General features: G+C 39.8%; 2 protein-coding genes across 2 annotated transcripts in view; both read left to right on the top strand.

Annotated features, from left to right (window-relative positions):
- Nucleotides 1–771: 771 nt before the first annotated feature.
- Nucleotides 772–9,221, top strand: sec22bb (SEC22 homolog B, vesicle trafficking protein b). The gene is made up of 5 exons (XM_028587886.1): nt 772–1,025; nt 2,529–2,638; nt 2,812–2,972; nt 6,902–7,048; nt 7,248–9,221. The coding sequence occupies exons 1-5, from the start codon at nt 951–953 to the stop codon at nt 7,400–7,402; spliced, it is 648 nt and encodes a 215-aa protein (XP_028443687.1). The 5' UTR covers nt 772–950; the 3' UTR covers nt 7,403–9,221.
- A 13,307-nt stretch (nt 9,222–22,528) lies between these two features.
- Nucleotides 22,529–24,931, top strand: part of notch2 (notch receptor 2) — a 52,341-nt gene continuing 49,938 nt past the window's right edge. The window contains 1 exon segment of the mRNA XM_028587885.1: nt 22,529–23,070. Within this exon segment, the coding sequence (XP_028443686.1) occupies nt 22,998–23,070 (73 nt within the window). The 5' untranslated portion in view covers nt 22,529–22,997.

The raw sequence follows: 24,931 nt of genomic DNA, 5'->3' as shown, positions 1-24,931 counted from the left end.
CTGCATTCAACATCTCATTTTATTATTATCTTGACACCAGTAAAAATACTATCATGTTCATATCAAGGCTTCTTTACTGTCTTCTAAAAAATAGCTATGTTTTTTTTTTTACACTTACTTGAAGTGACAGGGCACTTTTTCTGTAAAGTATTTACATAGAAATCATATTTGCAGAAATAATGAACACAATAATCATCGGTATAGGCTACACTCATTGAACTGCATACAGCACTGCATAACAGATTACTAATTGTATTTTTTAAGATTCTTATCAAATAAACATTTTGTCAATTATTTTAGGATAAGAACATTTTTTGAACTCTTTATATTAGTCAAAGTAGGCTAAACTCATAAAAGTCTAATTATTAATTATTATTATTAGAATAAAATAGAATGCCTTTTATTGTCATTATACACATACGACGAGATTGCAGCAACTCATTTCCCAGTGTCAACATGTACTTAAGAGAAATGTAACATGTAATAATATAAGTAGTGCAAAAGAAATGTGGGGGAGGGTGTAAGGTGCACAGTTCATTGGAAACAGTATTCAGTCAAAAATCATAGTCTTCCTCAGTGGATGGAGACATGGGAAGACGACAGGTGTCTTGGTCTTATACAAAATAATTCTACATGATGTATGACGACGATGATAATAATACACTAGGAAATGAAATAAAGTAAGAAAAGTCACTATGGACACAAACATTCAGTCTTTGTAGAAAACGTTATAAGTAAAAGTGATACGGAACTGTATTTGTGGTCACAAATTGCTTCCGCATAACGAGAGGACGGAAATATTTAGCTGTGACACACAAAGCTCTTGCGTTTCCGGCCAGCTCAGCGCCTCAGCCCTGTGGTGTTGTCAGTTTACAGCCTCTGCCAAACCCAGTCCCAGTTTACCTGGAACATTTTTAGTGGGCAGTGGAACACCCGGACATAGCGGAGAGATGGTGCTGCTGACGATGATCGCTCGGCTGGCTGACGGACTGCCGTTAGCCGCTTCAATGCAGGAGGACGAGCAGGTTAAAATTTCAGCTTCTTTTTTTCCAGCTGCCTGTTTGCTGTTATCACTGCACAGGCTTCTGTTGTAAACGCCTCCAAGTTGTTATAGTGACACGTTAGCTAACATTTACTGGCTAACGTTACTGTAGGCCTGTCTGTCTCTACACAGAGCCAGCATTTTATTTACCTAAAGCAACTGAGTCATTCCTCAGAGTGCTTACAGAACAGGCTCCCTGTGTTTCAACCCTGACCTTATTCATATGCTGCATAATCATTTGAGCATTGCATAACTTCACCTGTAAGTTTCATGAGGCTAAACACAGTCCAATTTAGGTCTTTTAAAAATATTTTTTTCACATAGAGATGTCTATGTGTTGTACCAAACACAGAGGGCTGCAGTTAAAACATGCTCATTGTATATTTATCTTATCATATAGATATCTGTACTGTATGAATGTTCACCGATAGGTAACAAGAAATTGTTAAAAAGATATGTTTGACATGAAAAATGTGAAAAAACCCATACAAAATGTGTCTACCAGAGAGTACCGACATGCTTATTTCTTAACTGTAAAATGACCTTGCTTACAATTTATCAATAACTAAATCTGGCAGAGTGGTTCAGGTGCAACGTCCCTGGTTTACTGTATTTCATACACCTGTCAACTGAAATGGCCAGTTAGCTCAGTTGGTAGAGCAGGCACACCTATATTGAGGTTGTTTCCTCAACACTGAAGGTCCAAGGTTCGAGTCCGACCTGTGACGGTTTCCTGCATGTCTTCCCCCTCTCTGTCCCCTTTCATGTCTGAGCTGTCCTATCATTATAGGTGGAAATGTCCATAAAAATAATCTTTAAAAAAATAAAAACCCTCAACTAGAGTGAGAAGGCACAAACAAACTTAACTTATGCAAATGTTAAATGGATGGCATTGTAACATGTTAAGTTGGTTTATTATGTTTGAGCATGACTTACCAGGAGTCTAACATCTTTCCCTCACTCTCTTGTTTGCTTTCATAAAGGGAAGTGAAAAGGTTTGTTGTGTCTCTGCTCGCTGCTTCAACATCATGCGTGTATCTGTGATGCTACAGTGTTGCTGTAAAGGATCTATCATTTGCTAGAGTCAACATCACCCAGGAAATGAATACCATCCACCACCCAAATGCTGACCATAAACAATTCACCATAAACTACTGGAGTGGCTATTTTTTCCTTAAAAAAAAACCCACATTGCCTTCTGTCTCAGTTGTAGCATCACACTGCTGAGTCTGTCTGTAGTCTTTTGTGCCAACTATTTATTTCCAGCATACTGTACAGGGCAAGCAATTAACACCATCAAGGAAATTAGTGTGAAATCTAGACTGTAGGTGGTTGCTATTTTTGTCTGTCTTGACAAACACTAATATTTTTGCCATTTTGTCTTTTCTGGTGCTAAAATTGTGACATTTGCTTTTGAGCTCTACATGTATTTGCTGTGTGAGATGTGAGTTGCGGTGTAACTGGTGTTGTTATTTCGTCTGTTCAGTTGGGTCGGGACCTTCAGCAGTATCAGAGTCAAGCTAAGCAGCTCTTCAGGAAACTCAATGATCAGAGTCCCACACGCTGCACTTTAGAGGCTGGCTCCATGTCATTTCAGTGAGTATGAAGAAGAACATGAGTACAGTTAAAAATATGATCTTGTGATATTATATTTCTGGAATTCAGAATTTTTAAACATTAAAATGCACAGTGCCACAGAGCACTAAAACAAATCCAATACAATTATTTCTGTAATGGTGTCTTTTCCCATTTTTATGTTCCCCTTGCAGCTATGTTATAGAGAAAGGAGTGTGCTACCTTGTGCTGTGTGAAGCCAGCTTTGCTAAGAAGCTGGCCTTTGCTTACCTTGAAGACCTGCAGGCAGAGTTCCATGAGCAGCATGGAAAGAAGGTCCCCACAGTTTCCCGGCCCTACTCCTTCATTGAATTTGGTAAGAAGAAAAGAGCCAGGAGCAACTGAATAATTACGTTTAAGCTTGTTTGTGTGTTTCAAATGCATTAGTGACCATAATTTTGTTGTATAATATGTATAGTTGTGATGTAAAAAAGTCGGGTATCTACAAATCTGACCTTTTCTCTACAACACATGGAAGTGAGAAATGATGTCTCACTGCTTTTGGCAGTTTCACAACAGAGCGTCCAGGCCAATTTTGCTCTTGATTGCGCCGTGGCATTTTATTACTTTCGACCCACTTTTGTTGCATCGCTGGTCAGTTCTGCTTTGAATAACAATGTCACTCAAATCCCATAGAAAATCAATAGGAGCAAACTCAAATGCCACTCCTCTAGTTTATTATGTTGCTTATTAAATCTATCAGCGAGGGGAGTTTGTCTAACACCCAGATGACAGGCAGACTACCAGGACTGTGGAGCTGATAGTTATCTGCAGAACTTATTTAGAGTGTGGCGGGTTTGGTAAATGTCCACTCCCCTCACTCCTGGACATTTACCAAACCCGCCTCACCCGCAAAGCAGCCAGCATTGTGGGTGACCTCACACCACCTCTCACACAGCCTCTTGCCATCTGGAGATGGTACCGAAGCATCTGAGCCTGTTCCATCAGACTGGCAAACAGCTTCATTCCCCAGGCAGTCAGGAAGCTCAACCCCCTCCCCTCTGCACTGGCCACTTCATATAAAAGAAGACCCTCAGGAACTCTTTCTTTTATATTGCAAATTTCAAATATCGTCATCTTTAGCTTTCTATTTTTTTATGATCAATTTTTTTATTATTTTTATATTTTTGAACACACAACATACAGAACAAACAAATACAATCGAACAGGAACCAAAAACCCTCACCCACCCCCCACCCTATGCGGTCTTGAGGAAAACAAAACAAACCAAAATACAAGAAAACAAAAATCACACCTTGCCTAGTCACTCTCCTCTAATTCTTGTGATGTTGAGGTCATTAGGACTGATACTTGTGCTGCTGCGTTTTTCCATAGGTCTATAGTCGATGACTTGGCTTTGTTAATCCTTGCTGTAGAGAGCTCAAGCATACAGACCCTGCACCAGACACAAATTCACAGATGGGCATGCAATTATTTTGGGGGGGGGCACAAATTAAATAAATCTCATCATGTAATATTATCTTAATTATCTTCCAAATGAGCATTTAATGAATTTATGCATGTCTGCACGTATAACAGATTTTATTTGGTATTGAAACAGCATAACAGCGGAGTGACTTAATTTTCTCTGCGCTATTGTGCACAACCACCAAGAGGGATAGTTGCATTAGCCTAAATCATGGAAAACATTGTGATACAAATAAAAACAGGGAGAATAATGTAGGCCTTGGCAATCATTAAGCATCTTAATCAGGAGTATTAACGTTACATTTTTATTGTGTTTTTGAGGGCGTTTGTTTTACTGTCTCTCAGCCTCTAACATGGGCTACAGGGAGCTAGCATAAAATACAAGCTCACCGTTAGTAGAGCGGCAGGCGATGCTTTGCTGCAGAGGGAAATCTTCTCAAAAGGCTGTTCTTCCACTTCTCCCCAAACTTCAGAACTAACGTTACTCCCTGTACTTTCGCCGTCTTTGTCACTTTCTTCCACCAACCTTGGTGTTGGTCGTTGATTAACATTAAGAACGCTGTATATCCATAGCCTTAATTCTCTCTTTAGTTTACATTAAGCTACCTATTCTCCACCAAATTCCCGATAGCTGCCTGACATGCAGGCTACATGTCAGTTTCCATTTTAACCGCATCAGTTTTCACAAATAAATCAAATCCATTTACAATTATTTTAATAAAATTAAGAACAAACACCATTTTATTTTTTATTCATGATTTATGTATATTCAAAACAATATTTCTTTTATAAAAAAAAAATTATAAAACAAAAGGTGGGATTGGTGACACGCTCATCAGATGTCCATCCAGGGTGGGCACAGCTGACTCTGGGGGCGGGACCGGACCCCTAAAGCCCGCCCATAACGCCAGGACTGCAAGCATAACTATGTCCAGAAAATACGCCAACCACTGTTTTATACAAAGCGAGTGGGGGAGGGGGAGCCAGCGCTGAGCTATCATTGGTCACGGTTGATCCAGCTAGCCAGATTTTTTTCTGTCTCCCATGCAGATGTAATTAGAGTCATCGTTAAGTAACAAAACAATCGGGTCATAGGAATTCGACATCCTATCACATCAGATGTTATTGATGTTTTATTCCAAAACTCATGCACGTGTTCACACTCCCAGACCATGTGCAGGAAAGTTCTGGTTTGTTCAGGTTGGCAGAACGTGCAATAGGGAGTAGGAATGGTTTTAGAGACGTAGCTCTTCTGAGGAGTCCAATATGTCCTATGGCATATGTTGAAGTGGATCTGCTGGTGATTTGGGTTTTTGGAAATGTTGTCCCAAACTGTCACCCAATTAATTACGTTACCCTCCGAGCTCAACTGTCGCTCCCATTTCTTTAGTATTGGGAGTTCTCCTACGGATACTTGGATTAGTTTAGCATAAATCCTGGACACTAATCCTCTCACCGGAGAATCAACAAGCCATTTAATGATTGGGTGCATCTTAAGACTGTTCCCCCATGGTACATTTTAGGGCTGATCTTAGGCGAAGATAAAGTCCTAGGGACCTCAAAGCTAGCTCTCAGGTTATTCAAAATTTAACATACCTTCATCATTGAATAGCTGGTCTAGAGTATAAATACCTCTGTCACTCCACTGGTTATAAACAAAAGGTTTGTTTTCCAGACATTAAGTGTATGTTGTGCCAAATTGGGGTGTTCAAATGCCACTTATTGGAGTAGCGTAGTTGCTCCTCGACCTGTTTAAAGTTGGTCAATGTGTTGGTGATAATAGGGCAATAGGCTAGCATCGAAGGTGAACTCTCTCTCTCCGCGCGTCGTTCCCAGGGCAGCGCGGCAGATGAACGAGTCTGAGTTGCGTTCAGCGTGCAGCTCGTGCTGTATCCCCTCAGGCGTCCGAAGCCGCTGGGTCTTGAATGTGACACAGTCAGATTGGTCCGGTTCATATACCATGATTTCCTGCATCTCAGCTTCTGCCTCGATGTGTTGCTGCAAGGTGTTAAATTTGGCCAGCACTTCCTTAACTGTGCTATATATCACTGAATTTAAGTGCACGTAGCTGCTTCTCCAAGACCCAGTCGATTAATTCCTCCATGTTAGAGAACGTGTCCATATCAGCTGCTCCGTTAGCCACCACTCCATTAGCCACCCACATGCTAGCGAATTTCTCTGAACGAGTAGACAGCCCAGGCGATAACGAGACCTGCTTTTTCGTGCCTGCCGGCATTTCACCGAGTCACCGTGACAACAGACAAGGTTTTGGCGTCGAAGAAAAAGCAATAGACCTGGTTATTTAATGAAAAATGGAGGCAGGTGTCGGAGCTCAGTCTATTGCAACCATTGCGGGTGCCGGATTTTTTTACATTTTTACATTTGCAATGTATTTACAATATATATATATATATATATATATATATATATATATATATATATATATATATATATATATATATATATATATATATATATATATATATATATATATTTATATTTATATATATATATTTATTTTATTTATATATATATATATTTATTTATTTATTTATTATTTTTTTAATCGTTATTTTTTTTAATCGTTATTTGTATATATTTCTTATCTTTTATATTATCTTTTATATTATACTTGTTGTATGTGTCCTTATTGCACCATGGGTCAGAGAGAATTGTATTTTCAATTGCTCTGTATGTCTGGCACATATTGCAGAATTGACTATAAAGTGAACTTGACTTATTTGGTTAAACATTTTGAGAAACCCCTCCACATGCTGCCATTAACTGTTTTTATTATTTGTGTTGCTGCCTCACCAGACACCTACATCCAAAAAACCAAGAAGTCGTACATTGACAGCCGAGCAAGAAGGAATCTGGGCAGCATCAACACAGAGCTCCAGGACGTACAGAGGATCATGGTGGCTAACATAGAGGAGGTGCTGCAGAGAGGAGAGGCTCTCTCGGGTAAGTCCATGTTAGCTCAGATCTCTTCGGGTCAAACCGAAGGAAGTGTGTCCCTCTCTCACTGATTGATAAAAGTGAGGAGGGTGATCCGTATTTGATATTGTCCTTATCTGTGTCTTTCTTCTCCTTTTTCCAATCTCCTCTCTACTCTTTTGTTTTCAACTCCGGTTCCCTTTCCTCTTCTTTCTCATCCCCGCAGCGCTGGACTCCAAGGCCAGCAACTTGTCCAGCCTGTCGAAGAAGTACAGGAGCGACGCCAAGTATCTGAATACCCGATCCACCTATGCCAAGCTGGCAGCCGGTGGTGTCTTTTTCATCATGCTCATTGTCTATGTGCGCTTCTGGTGGCTCTGAGAGAGAGAGCGAGAGAGAAAAGAGAAGAAGTGGAAAATGAGCTGCACAGAGTCTGCAGACACTTAAGAAAAGCTGTCACCTTTGACTAAAAACAGGATCCCTGCTCTTAAAGACTTTGCAGACATACCACCACCCATTTTGTTCTCACCTGTCCATGGATGTGTGATCTGAATATAAATGATGTCATAATGCATAGTTTTATTATTAACAATCGTACAGTAATGCGCTAGTGGAAGGAAATGAGTGAATGTGTGCGTGCGTGGGTTGATTGCGCAGTTTATTTGCAGGTGATTAGTTTTGGAGGGAAAATGAAGAGAAACAGAAATGTCCTGTTTTGTGAGTTTCCAAAGCTGTACTGTACTGTACTGTAACAGGACTGATTTAATAGTGTTTACTGTCTAATAATACAGAAAAGAGCAAAAAAAAACAACTTTATTTATCCTAAGCACTTCATATGGGTAACTGCGTTCTTTAACATTATAATAGTAGTAATAGTAGTAGATGGCTTGACGGGCCTTGACTACCCAGTTACAAAAAATTGGAAAACAGGGCATTCATTCTTTTAGTTCTTTTAGTTGGCTCAGCAACAAAATAGGAAAAGTAATTAAGTTTTCCTCATTATGGGATATCCAACATTTATTAGGGGTTCAGAAAAGGGGGAGGGTGATGTATTTTTTTTTTTTAACTTTTTTTGGGCGAGCAGGGGTGGGTCATTTAATTTTACTTACCCCAAATTGATATTTCAGCCTTCCCTAGCGATATGATTTATAATTTTCTTTTTTAAAGTATGCAATAGTCTCAAAACAGTGGTTTAGTATGCACAGGTCATAAAGGTGCTCTTAACAATCTTGTCACAGCTTTATTTCATATTTTCCCATAGTCAACTAGCTAATAGAAATATGGGTAACACTTTACTTGAAGGTATCTACATAAGAGTGACATGACACTGTCATGACACATGAACCCTAACTCTAACTTTTTATGACAAAAACCGAATGATACTGTCTGACAGAAGCGTTGTCATTAACGTTTATGACTTCTTTATGTTTGTGACACATTCATGACAGTGTCATGTCACTGTTATGTAGATACCTTCAAGTATAGTATAACCGAAATATGTCAATTATGAGAAACACAATATGGATATTCATGTTTACGGATAATACTGATTAAATTATCTCTACCAGCAGTAGTTCCTCCCCATCACTTTAGCCTTCATCAAAACAAAAAGTTAAATGTGTCCCATCAAGTTGGCCTATGTCGTAATTCAAGTGCAGCCTAATTAGTATCTCTTTATTCTAAAATAGAGATTGGCTGGAATATTCATACTCCCTTTATTGCAACGTGGCTGTGTGGACCCGCACCTTTCTGTTAGCAGGCATATCAATAAAAAAATAAAAAAGTGTCTCGTTGAAGATGCCTTTTTATTTTGTGTAAAGTTTCAACATCTAGACTCAATTTAAAAGTGGACTAACGCTGAGAGACACAGGTGTTCACGGCTGAAAAGGACACCTCTTTTTCTGTTCTGTCTGCTATCTATGAATAAAATAATTTGCACAAAGCACGCTTCCTCTCTGTCAGAGGACCTTGAGTTGACCTGATGATTATCAAATGTTCTTCAACTGGGTAGGCCAATAGAGATGCTTGCATTATACAGTTCTCTCTGTTGGTTAAGCCATCTTTGCTGAATATTTCCTAATATAAGCATTATTAAGAATATGCCCTGGGGGTCTAGTGGTTAGGATTCGGCACTCTCACCTCACTCAAAATTTCCCTTGGGATGAATAAAGTATAACTATTGCAGGACTGCAAATTGCCACCAGTTTTTATTCTAAACCGGTTTCTAGACTATTGAAATGCAAAAGTAAGTTATTTGAATGGGCTTATCTAAGACAGAAACTTGATAGTTCAGCACTTAGCATTTAGAATTTTTTTTTTTTATAACTTGTTATTTAAACAGTGTGAGATTTAACCTTTAAGAGGTTTTCCTATGACTGTCTGAGTAATATACATGTATGCAAAACACTTCCAGGAAAACGGCTCCCTTTATATAAAATGGGGGAAAACGTAAATTAAAAACGGAAACTCAGTGACTCAGAGGGCACTTCCAGGTAGCCAAAGGCTGTTGGTTTCACTTCCACAGCTATTGTTTAAAATACCAATTTTCAAGAAGTACTTTGACTTTACCCCTTGTGCTACTTCATGGTGTTTGCCACCAGGTACACAGTCTGGTGATACCACTCTTGGCCAGCAGGTGGAGTGCTTTGCTCACTGTTGCAAAAAAAGAATTAGGCTCAAAATCTCCCTGACTTGCAATTTCAGCTGCTGACAGTGGCCTTCTGCTAGCTGAGTTCCAAATCATACGGTAGTTTTAAAGGACTGAAAAATATAGGCTGCAGTTTCTTGGGTAAGAGTTAAAGATAAACCCAGACTGTTGCAAATCCACTTTACATGACATATATAGAACATAAAAGTAAATGCAACCACTACTAGCATTTCAAGCTTCCAGAGCTGCAAAGCTGACTCCTCAACTTGAGATAGAACAGGAAATGTCAAAAAAAGAAATGAGAAGCAGCAGAGGGTAGCGTGCCAAAACCAACCACAGGGCACAGGATAACCTTTTCACCTCTTAAGGATGTGTGTATTTGTTAGTTTGGCCTCAGTTGTGATAAAAAGTTATCTTTCTCGTAATCTTGTTATCCCAGAACAGCTTTCATTACTTGAAATATGCTTTGTTGCAGACCTTCCTTTTTATTAACGGTCTTTGTTGTAGATTACTACTGGCTTGCAAATATGTTTCTGCATGCTGCAGAGATGGCAAAAGTACTCACTTCTCGTACTCAAATTGAAGTACAGATACTTATGTTAAAAAATACTCTGGTAAAAGTAGAAGTACTGATTTAACTTCTTTACTCAAGTAAAAGTAACAAAGTACAGGCTTGGAAATTTACTTGAAGTATAAAAGTAAAAGTAGCTGTGCGAATGACCATTTTTTATGCAGAGCTACCTGGACCACACAAATGTTACTAGAGTGCAAGCTGAGAAACTTCAGTGGATATGGAAAAAGGCTCTTTATATGCCATTGGCTACATTTTAAATGGATGTCTGCCAATAGGCCTAAAACATCACATATATGGTTATTGTGACAGAGACTGGGACTCCAGGTTAATAAGATTCTGACTGAGTAGCAAGATATGAATTCAATTGTGATTCTGTGAGAATTCACAGATCCAGTTTCTCTTTTTTAATCTTCCCCTTAACATTTAAAGGAATCTACATGTATGTGTGTGTTCTCAAATATGGCTTCTGGAAAGAAAATAAAGGATGAAATATGAATTGCTAAACAGACATTAATTTAGAAGTTCCCCATACTTTATTCCGCCAAATCTGTCGAGTCGTCTTGTAGTGGTGCGTCATTAGATTGAATTCGGTATTGATGACGCAAAAAATAATAGCGGTAACTCCACTGAAATTATTTGAAACTAAAGTAACGAGCCAATTTTGTAAAATGGCTCTCAAGGAGGATTAGAAAGTACCAATATTCGTGTTAAAAATGTAAGGAGTAAAAGTAAAAAATCGGCACAAAAATAAATAGTAAAGTAAAAATATCTCAAAAATCTACTTGAGTACGGTAACGAAGTATTTTTACTTTGTTACTTCCTATCTCTGGCATGCTGTCGTGTGTGACACTGCCCATATTTACAGGCTTCTTTACCTTGTCTATCTTCTGTCACTTTCAGTTAAACACTATATTTGTTACCATTTTCTCAGCCATTCTCTCCACGTTTAAACCTGTCGGCCTTTAAAGGTGACTTTCCAGACACAGAAAAGTCTTCCATTTTTCTGTTGCATACATATATTTGTAAATAATGTTCATTTAACTGAATGGTTTCTTGTTATTCGTAATCTCCCAGATGTCTAAACTTGATAATGGTGTCTTTTCTTCCCCCCTGCCTCGAGTCGTTCAAAGGGCATAAGAGTTCCTTCAAATACCAGGGTTCGTATTTTTGTGAAGTCAAAAACAAGGAAGAGAAAGAAACTAGAGTACCACATAGTTAAGGAATAAATGTTAATGTCACAGTGATTAAAGAGAGGACAACATACCTCTCTCTCACTCCAGCACTTTCTCTCCTTCCTCTGCATGTTACCATAGCAGCAGCGAGTGTGTGACAGTCATGTGAAAACGAAGCTGATTGGATTAAAATACTTTGTGTGATCAAGGGTCAGGAATACACCGCATGTACTAAACACACTCGTAGCCACACACACACACAAACCAAGACAGGTAGAAAGGTTGCCATGCCTTCAGTTTTAAAGAACAATACAGTACATGTGCCGTGTAGGCCACTCTTGCCAACTCATATTACTGTATCTTGATTACATTTCCTGTCAGACACAGAGAAAACCATAAGACCGTCCACCCACACACTCGACTTCTCCTGAGTCTTGTGTAACCTTGAAGAAAAAGGACATTAAAACACCTTCAGCAACTTCCTTTCAAAGTCACTGGAACAGTCGAGCATGCAAATTCAGACAAGCAAAAGAGAGTTTCACTCATGTTTCCGGCAAAGTGACTTCCTCACGTAAGCTTTTAACTTTTTCTGTAACAGCAAAGACACCATGCTCAGTTGCAAATTAATTGATTGTTCCACAGTGTTGACCATGTCCACTGAACTCCGGACGTCATTAATACCCGAGGGTGACTAGACCTCCATCTCTGACAGGATGTGACAAAAAAAACACCCTCAGACAATTTAATTAGCATTGTAAAAATCACTGGGTTAAATACTGAGCTAGTTTGGGGAATGATTGTAAAGATTTACAAAGGATTTGTTTACGGCACTTACTCTCTAACTTTGGGGCCCACAAATTACGTTTAAACACGTCTCCAGCTAATTTAAATAGCTCACGTTACTGTATTGTGTGAACAGTTAATTTAATTAAATATCGTATGTGGCTTTTTCTTTTGCGGGTTCCACCAAAACAAGTTCCTTCTCGAGACTTTGCTGAGCCATCGTCACTGCGTCCGAAGCTTAGCGCCGCCCAAGACGATTGTGATTGGCTTAAAGAAATGCAAACAACCCGACCATTTTTTCTCCTATCCGGGAAAGTTGTATGGAAGGGCCAGACCTTCCTCTGCAGCGCTGTGGAGATAGGTCTGGCAATGCAAGAATAGTTTTACCTTAAAAATGGCACAAATTATTTGTTAGTTGCACAAAACTGCAAAGGATACATGTATTATTAACAATCAACAACAAATAGGCCTAGTGACATGAAAGTTTAAAAGACCTACTATTGGAAATGTTCTATATTTTCTTGTTTTTGGCCCTTCCTTTACCTCACTTCCTTTTCTCTCCTTATGCTTCCACCTGTCACCCCTAATTACCTGATGAAGTTCACCTGGTCACTCCTTATTAAAGACTGCAATCAGTCACTCTCACCTTTAAATGGGGCGGCAGCTGATTCACCAGCCCATGTGTGTTTTGTTTGTACTCCTTACCATTTGCACCACTATTTTGAGAGGAAATAAACCTTTGTTAAGTGGACTGACGTTTCCTGGCTCTTGCATTCTAACCGAAGCCTCATGATGATAGCACTCAGAAAGTGAACCCTCCTCCTTAACAGCCACAGTAGATTATAAAGTAGGGCTGGGCGATATGGAGAAAATCAAATATCACGATATTTTTTATCAAATACCTCAATATCGATACCGCAACAATATTGTAGGGTTGACTATTGGTGCTTTCACAAAATATTTACACAATGAAATCTTAGATCTTGGAGATGATAAATAATCATCAGTAATGTGGATATAATGACTAAGGGGGTAAAGGCAAATAATAGAACTGTTACAAGCAGTCGGGTAATTTCAGAAAATAACATGTAGTGCAGCCTTTAAAACCAGGAAAAGACAACGCTAATGCCATATTATGATATTACGATATCCAAAATCTAAGACGTTATCTAGTCTCATATCACAATATCGATATAATATCGATATATTGCCCAGCTCTATTATAAAGGTTCGCAACCTTTGTTTATTTATTTAACCGAAGAGTCTACAGCCATGCTAACAGATCTGTGAGGCTGTACGTAAACACAGCAGTGCTTCGAGCTAAATGCTAACATCAACATGCTATGCCACAGTAAGATGCAAGGGAAGTTGTATCCATCTAGTCATCTGTAATGGCCGTGATAAAATAAAGAAACGTGTTCCATCCCATATCAAACCAGCTTCCCAGCTCATCCCAGCTGCTTCCCTGTCTCTTCCCCTTCATCCTCTTCCCTCAACCTCCCGTCTGATCCAATCAGAGCAAAGGGAAGCTGTGGAGACAGCAGCTGTATGGCAGAGGAGAGGGTCATAAAACGCAGAAGGCCGAAAGAGGAAGTCAAGGGAGCTGGTGAGTTATTGCCCCCCAAACGTACACACCGGGCCCTGGGAACCGGGAACTTCTCACAGGGGGGGTCAGTGTGGAGTGTTTTCCACGGGCCTGGACCTGCTCTGCACTCTGTGTGTTCTTTATCACCTCATCACAGACCAACGATGACCCCTCACACCTTGCCATCATAATACTGCACGAGTCTATTTAAAAAAGAGAAGACCTTTAACTCTGTAATAAACTGAAGTAATAAATGATCCTTTTTTTCCCAGCACTACATATATACCCACGCCTCACATTGAGCGCTAGGATTTCCCTTTAGGTGTGTATGAATATGCCATAAACATAAACAGGATATAAGGTGGGAAGAGAGAAATGTGAGAGAAAGTGAAAAAGAGGAGGCTCAAAAGACACACTGTGAGAGATGTTTTGTACAGAGTCATGACTTAATGCCTGGAAAACACACCTCTGCAATATTGAATTGTCCCAGATTAACATTTTAATGTAAAGTACAGTAAAGGCTGAATAATCTTTTTCAAATCTTTCTCTCATTTCCCATTATCTCTTTATTCCTTCAAACAGCTAACATTGTTGGTTTATTAATAGTGTCCTATCTGACACACACACACACACACACACACACACACACACACACACACACACACACACACACACACACACACACACACAATGCAGGGTTACACACACACACACACACACACACACACACACACACACACACAATGCAGGGTTGGGCCTGTGAGAAAGTGAGGACTCGAGTGTGAATTCCAGCCATGCCTGTCTTTTAGCAGCTTGTGAATTTATGACACAATTAACCCTGGAAGATATGTCGAGCACACTCGCTTTACACTCTCTATAAATTTCAGCGTGTGAGTTAAACACAAACATGCAGAGAAACATGGTCTGCACACATATGTTATGAATTGAGAATGGAGAAAATGGTAAAAGTACTGGAAAAGGCTCAACCAGGTAGAGATGCAAGTCTTTATCCTGCATCACGCTTCAGATTTATGCATAACATATAGTTCATGTTTTTTTTTACCCCTTGCATGTCCACGTTTCATATGATTTGAATCTTCTTTACGGTTTATGTTAGTTTTGTCTATATTTTATGTTATATATTTATTTTAAGGCAAAATAAAACTAAACCAATCATTCATGCACTTGATCACTTCAACCCACATACTATTTTATTCCTGTTTTCTTTTCTTTTTTTACTATCATTTCTCCTCTCTATTCTGTCCCTGCTGTTCTCATCCAGTCTGTGTGGTAAACACCATGGACTGTGGCAGATTAATTTGACCTACTGCACCCCTTTGGCCTCAGGAACCAGGGGTCCAAATGTGCGTGTCAGTATTTTTTGTGTTATGTTTTGTGTGCATACATCTGTGCTTAAATGTGCATCCCTTAATGTATATATGTTGAGATGACCTTGGGTGGGAGTTGGCAGGACTGAATCACTGAGACCTTTCTCAAAACCAAATATCACCAGCAGTGAATTACACGCAGAGGCCATGGTGTCAACATCAGGTCCTCTATAACTCCTTTTAACTAAATCAGTCTCACCAACTGCCCCCATCTAAACATACACCAACCCTTGATGCAGTCAACAACAACCACAAGTATCCATTTCAAGTAGTTTTTTCTCATAAGATCATTTTAAAAAGCTATTGTTTTATCTTTAACTTTGGTGAAGGCTGTTTTGTGCCTCGTCACATTTGTTGCAATATAGTTCAGGGGTTAGCTTACACAAGAGTCATGGTAATTTTGGCTTAAACTGACCATAATTTCCACATTAAATAACATTCATTGTAATACTTGTGCCTTCCTCCCTGAATTGTGCTACAGGAGGTACCAAACTGTCAACATGACATCGAGACTTTGCTTAAACATACACGCCACTTTCCATGTGGCGTGTATGTTTATCGCGAGGCTACGGTTAGGTTTAGGAAACGTCACACGCGGGTTGGGTTTAGGAAAAGAAGAACCGGTTGGGTTTGGGAAAAGAAAACGAGGTTGGGTTTAGGAAAAGAACAAACGTGGAAAGGAAACGTCACACGCGGGACACGATCCCCACTCTCCTGGGTGAAAGTCCTGTGCTTTACCCATCCTCCACTCCGACCAATCTCCCTATGCGGATTTTCGCCCTTTCATACTCCTCACTACGGCATCAATTCACACGCAATCATAAGGTAATGTAAGTCAATGGAGGCCAAATGGCGTTGATAACACGCTAAAAAGCAAGTATGTATCTTGCTAACATGGCAATAATGGCATATGAATTGCTGTGTCATACATGCACCACTTCATGAGATCAGTCTGAAACTGTAGAGAACACTCAAAATGTCTTTTGTGGAATTGATGTTTTAATGAGTCAAGAGAAGTGTTGAACCATTCAGTTGCTGTGTGTTTGCATAATTAGATATTTCAAAATGTACACCCTTATCTTATTTTTAGCTCCATATTTGCTTTCTGCAGCAGACAGTAAAACTATATTCATCCCTGAAGCACAGTTTGAGAGGTTTGATGAATGTTTGCTCTCCTCAAATGAGAATGCATGAGTGCCTGTGCATTGTGTGTGTGTGCATGTGTATTTTTGTGTTTTCAAAACCCTATCAACGTATTTAAAATCTGTTTCCTAGTCATTGCCACAGTATTACCTAAATGTATTACAAACTATTGTGTTGCCTTTTCCTCTGCACACATCTAAGTCAAATTTAAACTGTCCTCAAACATCTGAATACTGTGGCTCAAGGATAATTGAGAGCACCAGCAGTGATAACACAGAGTGTACAAGGCTAATATGCCAATAATGCATGAGATTGTCCTGAAGTTATTTGTGACTGAGGGAGTTGGGAAGTGGTTTTATGTATGCGTGTGTGTGGAGTATAAACCTTGCAGAACCCAGATGACACTGTTGGGGCCGTTATTTTCCCACAGTGCAATATAAATAGCCTGCTAGTGTGGGGTGACGGTGGGCAGGCAGGGGCGCTCAAGGGAGGATCCCATCCACACACAACCACACATTCCCGTCCACCTGGCCCTGCCAGAGCCCTAGGTCACTTACAGGATGGGTTTTCTCACTCACACACACACACACACACACACACACACACACACACACACACACACACGTCCCTCCTCCTCCTCACACCTTTCCTCTATCACCTGTTTCCTCACCTCTCTGCCAACTCCCCTTTTCTCCCCATCAGGGACCCCTTGGCTGAGGTCTCATGCCCACATCACGCTTGGTCTCATCGTGCCCGCGCGCTCGCTGACTTTCCACCTTTGACCACTGTGGAACGCCATGACGCACACATTCACTCGCACACACTATCTTGGTTTCTCACACCAACATACTTTCAAAAGCCCTGCTGTCCTCAAGGAAGTTGACAACTTCCAAACGCTACTTTAGTCTAACATAAACTTTTATATCCAAAGCTACGGGATATCGAACAGCTAATAATATCTGCTGGTGATGGCGTTACAATTTGTGTGATAGGGGTTTACAAAGTGATTCGTCGGCTTGACAATTAATCAAATAATTGCACAAACTCAGCTCAATCGTAATAGACTTTATGGTAAATACATTTTGAGAGATTACATGCAATGATTACACTATAAAAGTACACCTTTTATGTATGGCTAATCTGCAGCACAACTTATCTCAATATTTTACAATAAAACCGAGGCCAGTAGAAAGAACTTGCACACGTATGTTTACTTCCCACCAAGTAAATGATTACACTGATTTAGTGTGGGTTTGTGTGCTTTTTTAAATTATGTGCGCATTATATGCTCCGATGTTGACATTTGACTCATATAACCTCAAATTCACACAGGAAAATGATTTACTGTGATTAAATACATGGAGACCCTTGAATCAGCTCTATATCTCTCTGTAAATTATAACACCACGTGGGTTCTCATGTTGATGACCCGGCTCTTGTGGCCAAACTTCCCCTGTTGATGATTTTGTCATGGAGATCTGAAAGTCAACTGCTCTGATATGCTCTTAGATATGCTCCTACTACTTGTTATCATGGTCACGGTCACAGAGCAGAACATTGCCTTCCACCTCCGCTGATTTCATTCAAGCCTTTACTCAATACATCTAGGGCTGTGACGGTATAGTTTTTTTCTTACCGCGGTGAAGAAGCAACGTATCACCACGGTATGGCGGTTAACTGCAACTCCCTTACAAGAGTAGCGTAAGTTAGAGCAAGAATGGCTGGGTGCCTTAAGTAAGCCCCTCCAGAAAAACGCGATTATGCGATCGCATAATTCAATGCATAATCAGCCAAAGTCTGCATATTTATGCGGGGGCCACATTTTTTCAAATATGCTGCAATTTCGCCGCATAAATTGCTGATTTCGGCGCATAATATGCAGGGCTTGCATGATTTCATAATCCCCCCATTTTCGTTGCAAAAAAGTCACATACATCTTAGCAGAAAGTTGAAAAATGTTGCGTTTACTTCACACGAGCAGTCATTTTCCCCTTTTGCCATGGGAACATGATGAAGTGACGTAATTACGCGACGTGAACATTATCAAAAAGCAGGGTGTTGGGGGAATCCATTTTTTTCTCTTTTTCATCAATCCGCAGTTTTTTCTTTTGCAATTTTTGCAAGTTACCACAATTTCATCACATAAAACTGCATAAACATCCTGCATATTCCATCGCATTTTTTAAGAAAACATGCTGCATAATCAAGGATTTTTGCCCGCAACAATCCCAAAAAAACTCCTCATTTTTCTGGAAAGACTGTTAAGTGAGTGACGTCAGTGCCCGTGTGGTTGCGCAAGGAGAGCGAGCAGTAACGGAGAGTAGCGTACGAGTGCTGCTGTGAGGAAAAGAGAAAGGAAAAATAGTTAGCAAAGTTGTTGTAAAGTGAGTTAAAAGTGAACAATAAAACAAGCTAGAGCTCCTCAAGACACAGTGGCTTTATCTATTGTCAATACTGCCGGTTAAGTGAATGGCGTTACCCCCGAAAAAAACATCGGCTTAAACCTTACAACATATGTTGCAGCCATAGACTGTATAAAAAGATTGCAGCAGTGTTTCCATTTCAGCTCAATGTGAGAGTCTTGCTGAGTTTTGCTGTCATTTAGGGCCACACTGGTGCCTCTCATATCCGTTGATCCATTCCACAGACAGTTCAGAAAGCTCTTTTGTCAATAGTAAAAGTAAAATATAAATAAAATTGTTTTCCGACAATGCAGAGTGCAGCCCGTCTAGCAGCTGAGCAGTTGGAGAGCAGAGAGGGCGACTCGGCAGTTCGCTAACTTGTTGCTCTCTCTACCAATATAAGCCGCTCTGTTTTAGGCTATGAAACGTGCATGCAGGTTGAAATTCAACCGTGCTGTTTTATAGGGATAAAGCTATAAACAGAAGGAAACTCCGCTAGCTGCTAGGCTAATTTGCGGTGTTGATGGTGACGAGCTCAGAATCGCGGTAGGTGTCACTTAACCGCGGTTTTGCGGTAATGAGGTAACCGTCCCAGCCCTAAATACATCCACAAGTCTTTTAGTCTATTACAGAAGGGGGCACATGTAAACACAAATGTAAAGCTGTCTGTGGGCTGTCAAAAAACAGGTCAGTGAAAAAAAAGGAGGTGATAATCAACCCTAAATATACCCCCTTTAGCTTCCTGTCCCCCGGATCTGCTTACACAGTAAAGAAGACATTAGATAGACGATGCTTCCGTCTTGACCAGGGGAACGGGGGTGGGGGGGCTTAAAAACTTCACACCCAAAGCTCGAGGTTCATGAATGCTCATCTCAGCAAAGCCAGCACAACATGCCTGCTGGTCAACACTTGTGTTAACTAAACCTGATCTCAGTGGAGCATACATAGCTGCTTTAAAGGTTAACAGTTTGCAAAATGCTATGGTGCAAAAAGCAGTGATTATAAGTATGAAGTGTCTCTGAAGCGCGTAGAAGCATCCAGAACCAAGAACAAAGCCTGCCTCAGTTTATACGACTGTGTATGCTAGCAAATCAGTTGCCACAGCTGGGAAAAGTAAATCAGTCCCTGCCACTACTAATTATAGAAAGGCATCATATATACACTTCATCCTGACTCTCCTGCCTGCCATCTTAGAACGTAAAGGCCGGGGTGACTTCTTCTTGGATTACAGGCACCGATTCGGTGCCTGTAATTCCCATGGCTATCACGTTGGGGGAAGATGGTGTGTTTATGGTTAAGGGGAGCGCATAAGAACATGCACACACCCTCATACTTTCTAGTGTAATCAGTCATTACTATCTGCCCATCTGAACACCATGTTCTGCAGTATAAATCTACCGGCTGACAGCTGGAGTCACCCTGACTGATGAGCTCCAAATCAGTGTGAAGAGCCCCAATGTTGATGAAAGCAGCTCTCTCAACAGCGTGGCAGAGGCTGATGGCTCTGATCCAGGCCAAGTTTTATTACTTCTCTCTGTGGTATACCTGAAATACAAAGAACTTATACGCATGTGCTGTATTAAAGCTAATGTTCTGATGACATTGATTTCCTTTGATTCCTGACAGTACTGCCTTTACTGCTAATGAAACAGATTTTTTTACGTGGTTTGTAAATGTGTCCAGTACAAACAAAGCTGTAATTATGTAATCTAGTTTATGCATTACCTGATAAACTCGAGGGGTTGTTGATGTATTTAATACAAAGATGGTTCAAAGGGATTTAAAGCATCGGTGAGACCAAGCGTCTCCAACACTTTGCTTGTTTGTCCTTTTTTGAAACTGTGTCAGACTTCTGTGGTAGAAGCCTTTCATCAGCGCAATGGCAAGGAGGAACTAATCAGCGTGTTCTGCTCACTAGGCAGATCCACACCCTTTCTCACCCCATCTTCCCCCCAAACTACAGAGGCGCACATCTGGAGTGACATCATTAGGAAAACAGTGCTGCAGACAAAAGTGATCCACTGATGTGATTTATATCACGTTACTATTGGCTCACCATGAAATGAGAGAATTATTGAAGTGCAGTAGAAGAATTCAGAATTTAATTTACAACCTTACAATCTTGTGACAAAACAAAAATGCAACTCAGAAAGCGCTGCATCTGTGGCCGTGGATTGATATGTTTTGTTGAAAGATAAGAAGAATAAGCAAACACCAGTTGTGGTTGATCAACAAAAACAGCATCTGACCAAATGCCTGAGCAGCGTTTGTACTGGTGCCAGCACCTGACACCCAACCACGCATTGGCGAGCAAGAGCTTGACATTGGCCACAGCAACAAAGCGTTGTCAGTACGGACTCCTGAGGAGATCAATTTGCTCCCCCCAGTTCCAGGCCTTTCAGCAGGGTTGAATAGAGGACAGAGGGCCGGTCAGAGCAGCAGGAGGCTCTGCAATGTTTCTCTAACGGGGTGTAAAGACAAACAAATCACTGGGATGAGAAGTGGTCTTGTTATTGGGATGAGCCAGTGACTTACACCTGGATCATTAAGGCCGATAAGAGATAATTAGTTTGGGATTATTGTGGTCACTAACAGTTTATAAAGCCTGTGTGTGTGTGTGTGTGTGTGTGTGTGTGTGTGTGTGTGTGTGTGTGTCCGTCTGTGCATGAGTGAACAAGTTTGTGTTGGGGGTTCACTTGTGTTGGGATGTTAGTACTAAAGTACGACCTTGTGCTTCAGAAAAATAAAACAATAATGTGATCAAAAAAGGATGAAATATTGTAAAATACTTTGCTTCTGGTAAGCAACGAGGAAAATGTTTCATTATGCAAGCTACTGACGACCTCCAAATTTAACCTCACCTGTATGCTAACTGGGGCTGCAGCTTTATTGATTAGTCGGATGATTTTTTTCTCTGTTAATCTAGAAAATATTCAAATAGTTTGAAAAATGCCATAATTTCCCAGAGACATCTTCAAATGTTTTTTTTTTCCTTCCATTTTCACATTTGAGAATGATTGGCTTTTTTGCTTGAAAAATGATGAATCAAATTAAAATAGTTGCACATTCATTTTCTGTTGATTAATTGCCTCTAGTGATAACAAAATGATAAAAGAAAATAAATTGAAAACTAAGTTATAGTAGGCTAATGTCTTTCTTTTGAAAAAGAATGACATCACTATAATATTTATAGGAAAACTCCATTCTTCCCTTACATTATTAAGTTGTTTTTATTTTTATTTGAATATAACTCTTAAAGATCTTCCCACCAAAATAGTCCTATAACAACATTTAACTTGCAGAACTTAATCTGCACCTGAGTAAGTGGTGACTAACCTGAAACCTGCATTTAAACTGCATCAACACGGATTAAAAAGATGGAGCAACGCAAACTTGATTTACTCACATCTAGGCTATTATTCCTTCATTCACAGTAGGCTACCAAAACCATATTGTATGGGTCTTAAACCGCAACAAACATGCAAAGTTAGTTGGTTTTGGTGATCGCTGGAAGTCATTTTAACCCACCTTTTTGTCTGCCTTTACAGTTTTTCAAAGTCACGCTTCTCATGACCATAAATTACCTGAAAACGTCGTAGACCTGAACCCTGGGACGCAGCTTGGCATGAATAGTTCTAGCCATGAAAAAAACAAGCAATTCAAGAGTGGGCGTTCAAAGAAATATCGGGGGAAAAAACGTGCAGTTCATGGGAGAAAAGAAAAAAAACATTGAACGGGTTAATTTTGAGTCATACCAGGCTCCGAGAAGTAGAAAAATGAGAAAAAATTCCTCCGCCGCGACGACACAGAGAAAGAAAACTTTAACTTGTAGTGCGTTTTGACGTTGTGTCCTGGGTAATATTAACGGGTATATCGAGTAATACTATTTTTCTAAAGCGGTAACAAACACTCTAATTGAGATATAAGCTTTTAACACGTTTTTACCATCTTTTCACCCCGTCGCTAGATCTCTGCTGACTTCAGCGGAAGGATATGGATTTTTGTTTCTTCACTCTCAGTGACTTTAGTGACTGGTGAGCGTAGAGGTGGGAGGCTTTTTCGGTGGCGTGTCTGACTAATAGAAGTTAAATTGTGTATTTAACGTAACGGTTCGTAGAGCACATGTAACAAATTACTGAAATGTTGTAATTTGGCGCTACAAGTAGGTTTTCCACCATTAATTACGTGTGAGCCATTTCCAACAAGACTTTTTTGAGAACTTACCGTCCCGGGAGACAGCTCAACTTTGGGCTGGCGACCTTATGTGGATTTTACAGAAAATATGGAGCAGATCCCCGGTTTCTCCTCGGGCAAATCACTAGTCTTTGTCTTCTGTTTCATTCACCTCTCTTTGGGTAAGTTGTTGATTATGATGAAGCGCTATTGTTATTTTCTAATAATTCATAACTTGTCATGATCACGTTTTGTTGCCTCTGCATCTGCGGGACACGGGGCAGACATAGCATCTCTACACACCGCTTGTACACTTGTCTGACTAAAGTTAGCTATCCGCTAGCTAGGTGAGTTTCTTTGAAAAGGTTAACGTAACTTTTTTTAAAAAGCAAAGCCTGTTCCTGAAAGTAACTATGTATGCAAGGCTGAAAGCATTTTGCGGTGATTGTTTCGTTCTTTCTGCATTTGGAGAGGAACTTATGTCTCAAAACATACGCTAGCCAACGTAATGTTACTTTGATAAAACTTTATCCTTCTTATAGGGGTTGAGTGAGTTACATACTCAACTGTTTGTTTCTATGTTATCACTACTATTAAATTATTAATACCTTTGCTGGACCATTTTCACATAGTTTAAAAGACTAGAAATTGATGGATCATCACTAAAAGTGAAGCTAACATCGCGCTGTGTCTAATTCAAAGGGTTAAGGTCTGGTTGATATGGATACTATGGCAGTCCTACTGCTATTGACTGTTCATTCTGAGCCGAGTGGCACCGCTGGCCAGATGTTGAACAGCGAGAGCAAGAGAAAGAATTCAAAATGGACACTTAACCATGTTTAGGCTGCCCTGCTGAATTAAGAGAGCTGACATTGATGAGTGAGAAGATAAATGTAGATTTTAAGGCAAATATCCACCAATATCTTTATTGGTAAGTTTCACGAGGAAACCAACTTTTTTCCCTTCACAAGATTTTAGGCTACCTATGTATAACATCAATAGCACTGCCAGTTACTAGGGTTTGACCACCCTGCAGTTCAGAACTTTGGTTCAGTGGTCAAGTCAGTGCACAGCACACTCTGTAAATGCTCTAAAATGTGTATTAATAAGAAAGGAATGTGTGTATAAATTGAGAAATATTTGTGATTTTCTTGAGATGACCTACAATGTAATCAGGCACCTGCACTGTTCATTTGTCATTGCATTGCTAGCACTGTCTATGTGTATTTAACATAGCATATTTAGGGACAACTGGTTTACTTTCTAGTGCAGTCTTTAATTAAGCACTGATGAGTGTCCACTAATTGGTAGGGGTGGGAATCACCAGAGGCCTCACGATACGATATCATCCCGATACTTATGTCACGATACGATATTATTGCGATTTTAAACATATTGCAATATTCTGTGATATATTGCAATGTATTACCTTTTTTCCAACTTCAGATTTTCCCCAATTTCAAATGATGTCCCCAAAAGGACAATTTTGTCAACATCTGTTTTATCTAAAAAGATAAATTTCTCTGTTTGGTCATCTCACTTAAATTTTATTGCCGCAAAATGTGATTGTCAAGCAGACAGACTGACCAACACATATGTCATAAAAGATCGATACTTGGCATCTGTGTATTGATACAGTATTGCCACAAAAAATAACGCGATACTATGCTGTATCGATTTTTTCCCCCACCCCTACTAATTGGAGTCCAATAGCAGGTCCCAAACACACTTAGGTCTTGGGTCAGCTCACAGTGATTAGGAAGTAGGTCTCCTCAGATGAATGAAAGGTTCTCTTGCATTGAAATTGCAAAATCCAAAATGCTAAAATATAGAAAAGCACATGTTCTAAACTTTTGACTGACATTGTGCATGTTTGTTTCTCCATGATTTATAGTGATATAGATTACTCTGATTAAGATAAGATAACACTTTCATGTTTAATTTCCTGGGGATCAGAAATTTATGAATGTAATGTTGAAAACTTCATTTGGAGTGTGCCTTGTTTATATGACCTTGTTCACAAATTTCTTTCTCAGCAATTTA

Source organism: Perca flavescens, chromosome 9 (assembly GCF_004354835.1).
Source record: "Perca flavescens isolate YP-PL-M2 chromosome 9, PFLA_1.0, whole genome shotgun sequence".
Taxonomy (NCBI): Eukaryota; Metazoa; Chordata; class Actinopteri; order Perciformes; family Percidae; genus Perca; species Perca flavescens.
Note: the sequence above shows the minus strand (reverse complement) of the source record. Positions and strands in the feature narration are given on the sequence as shown.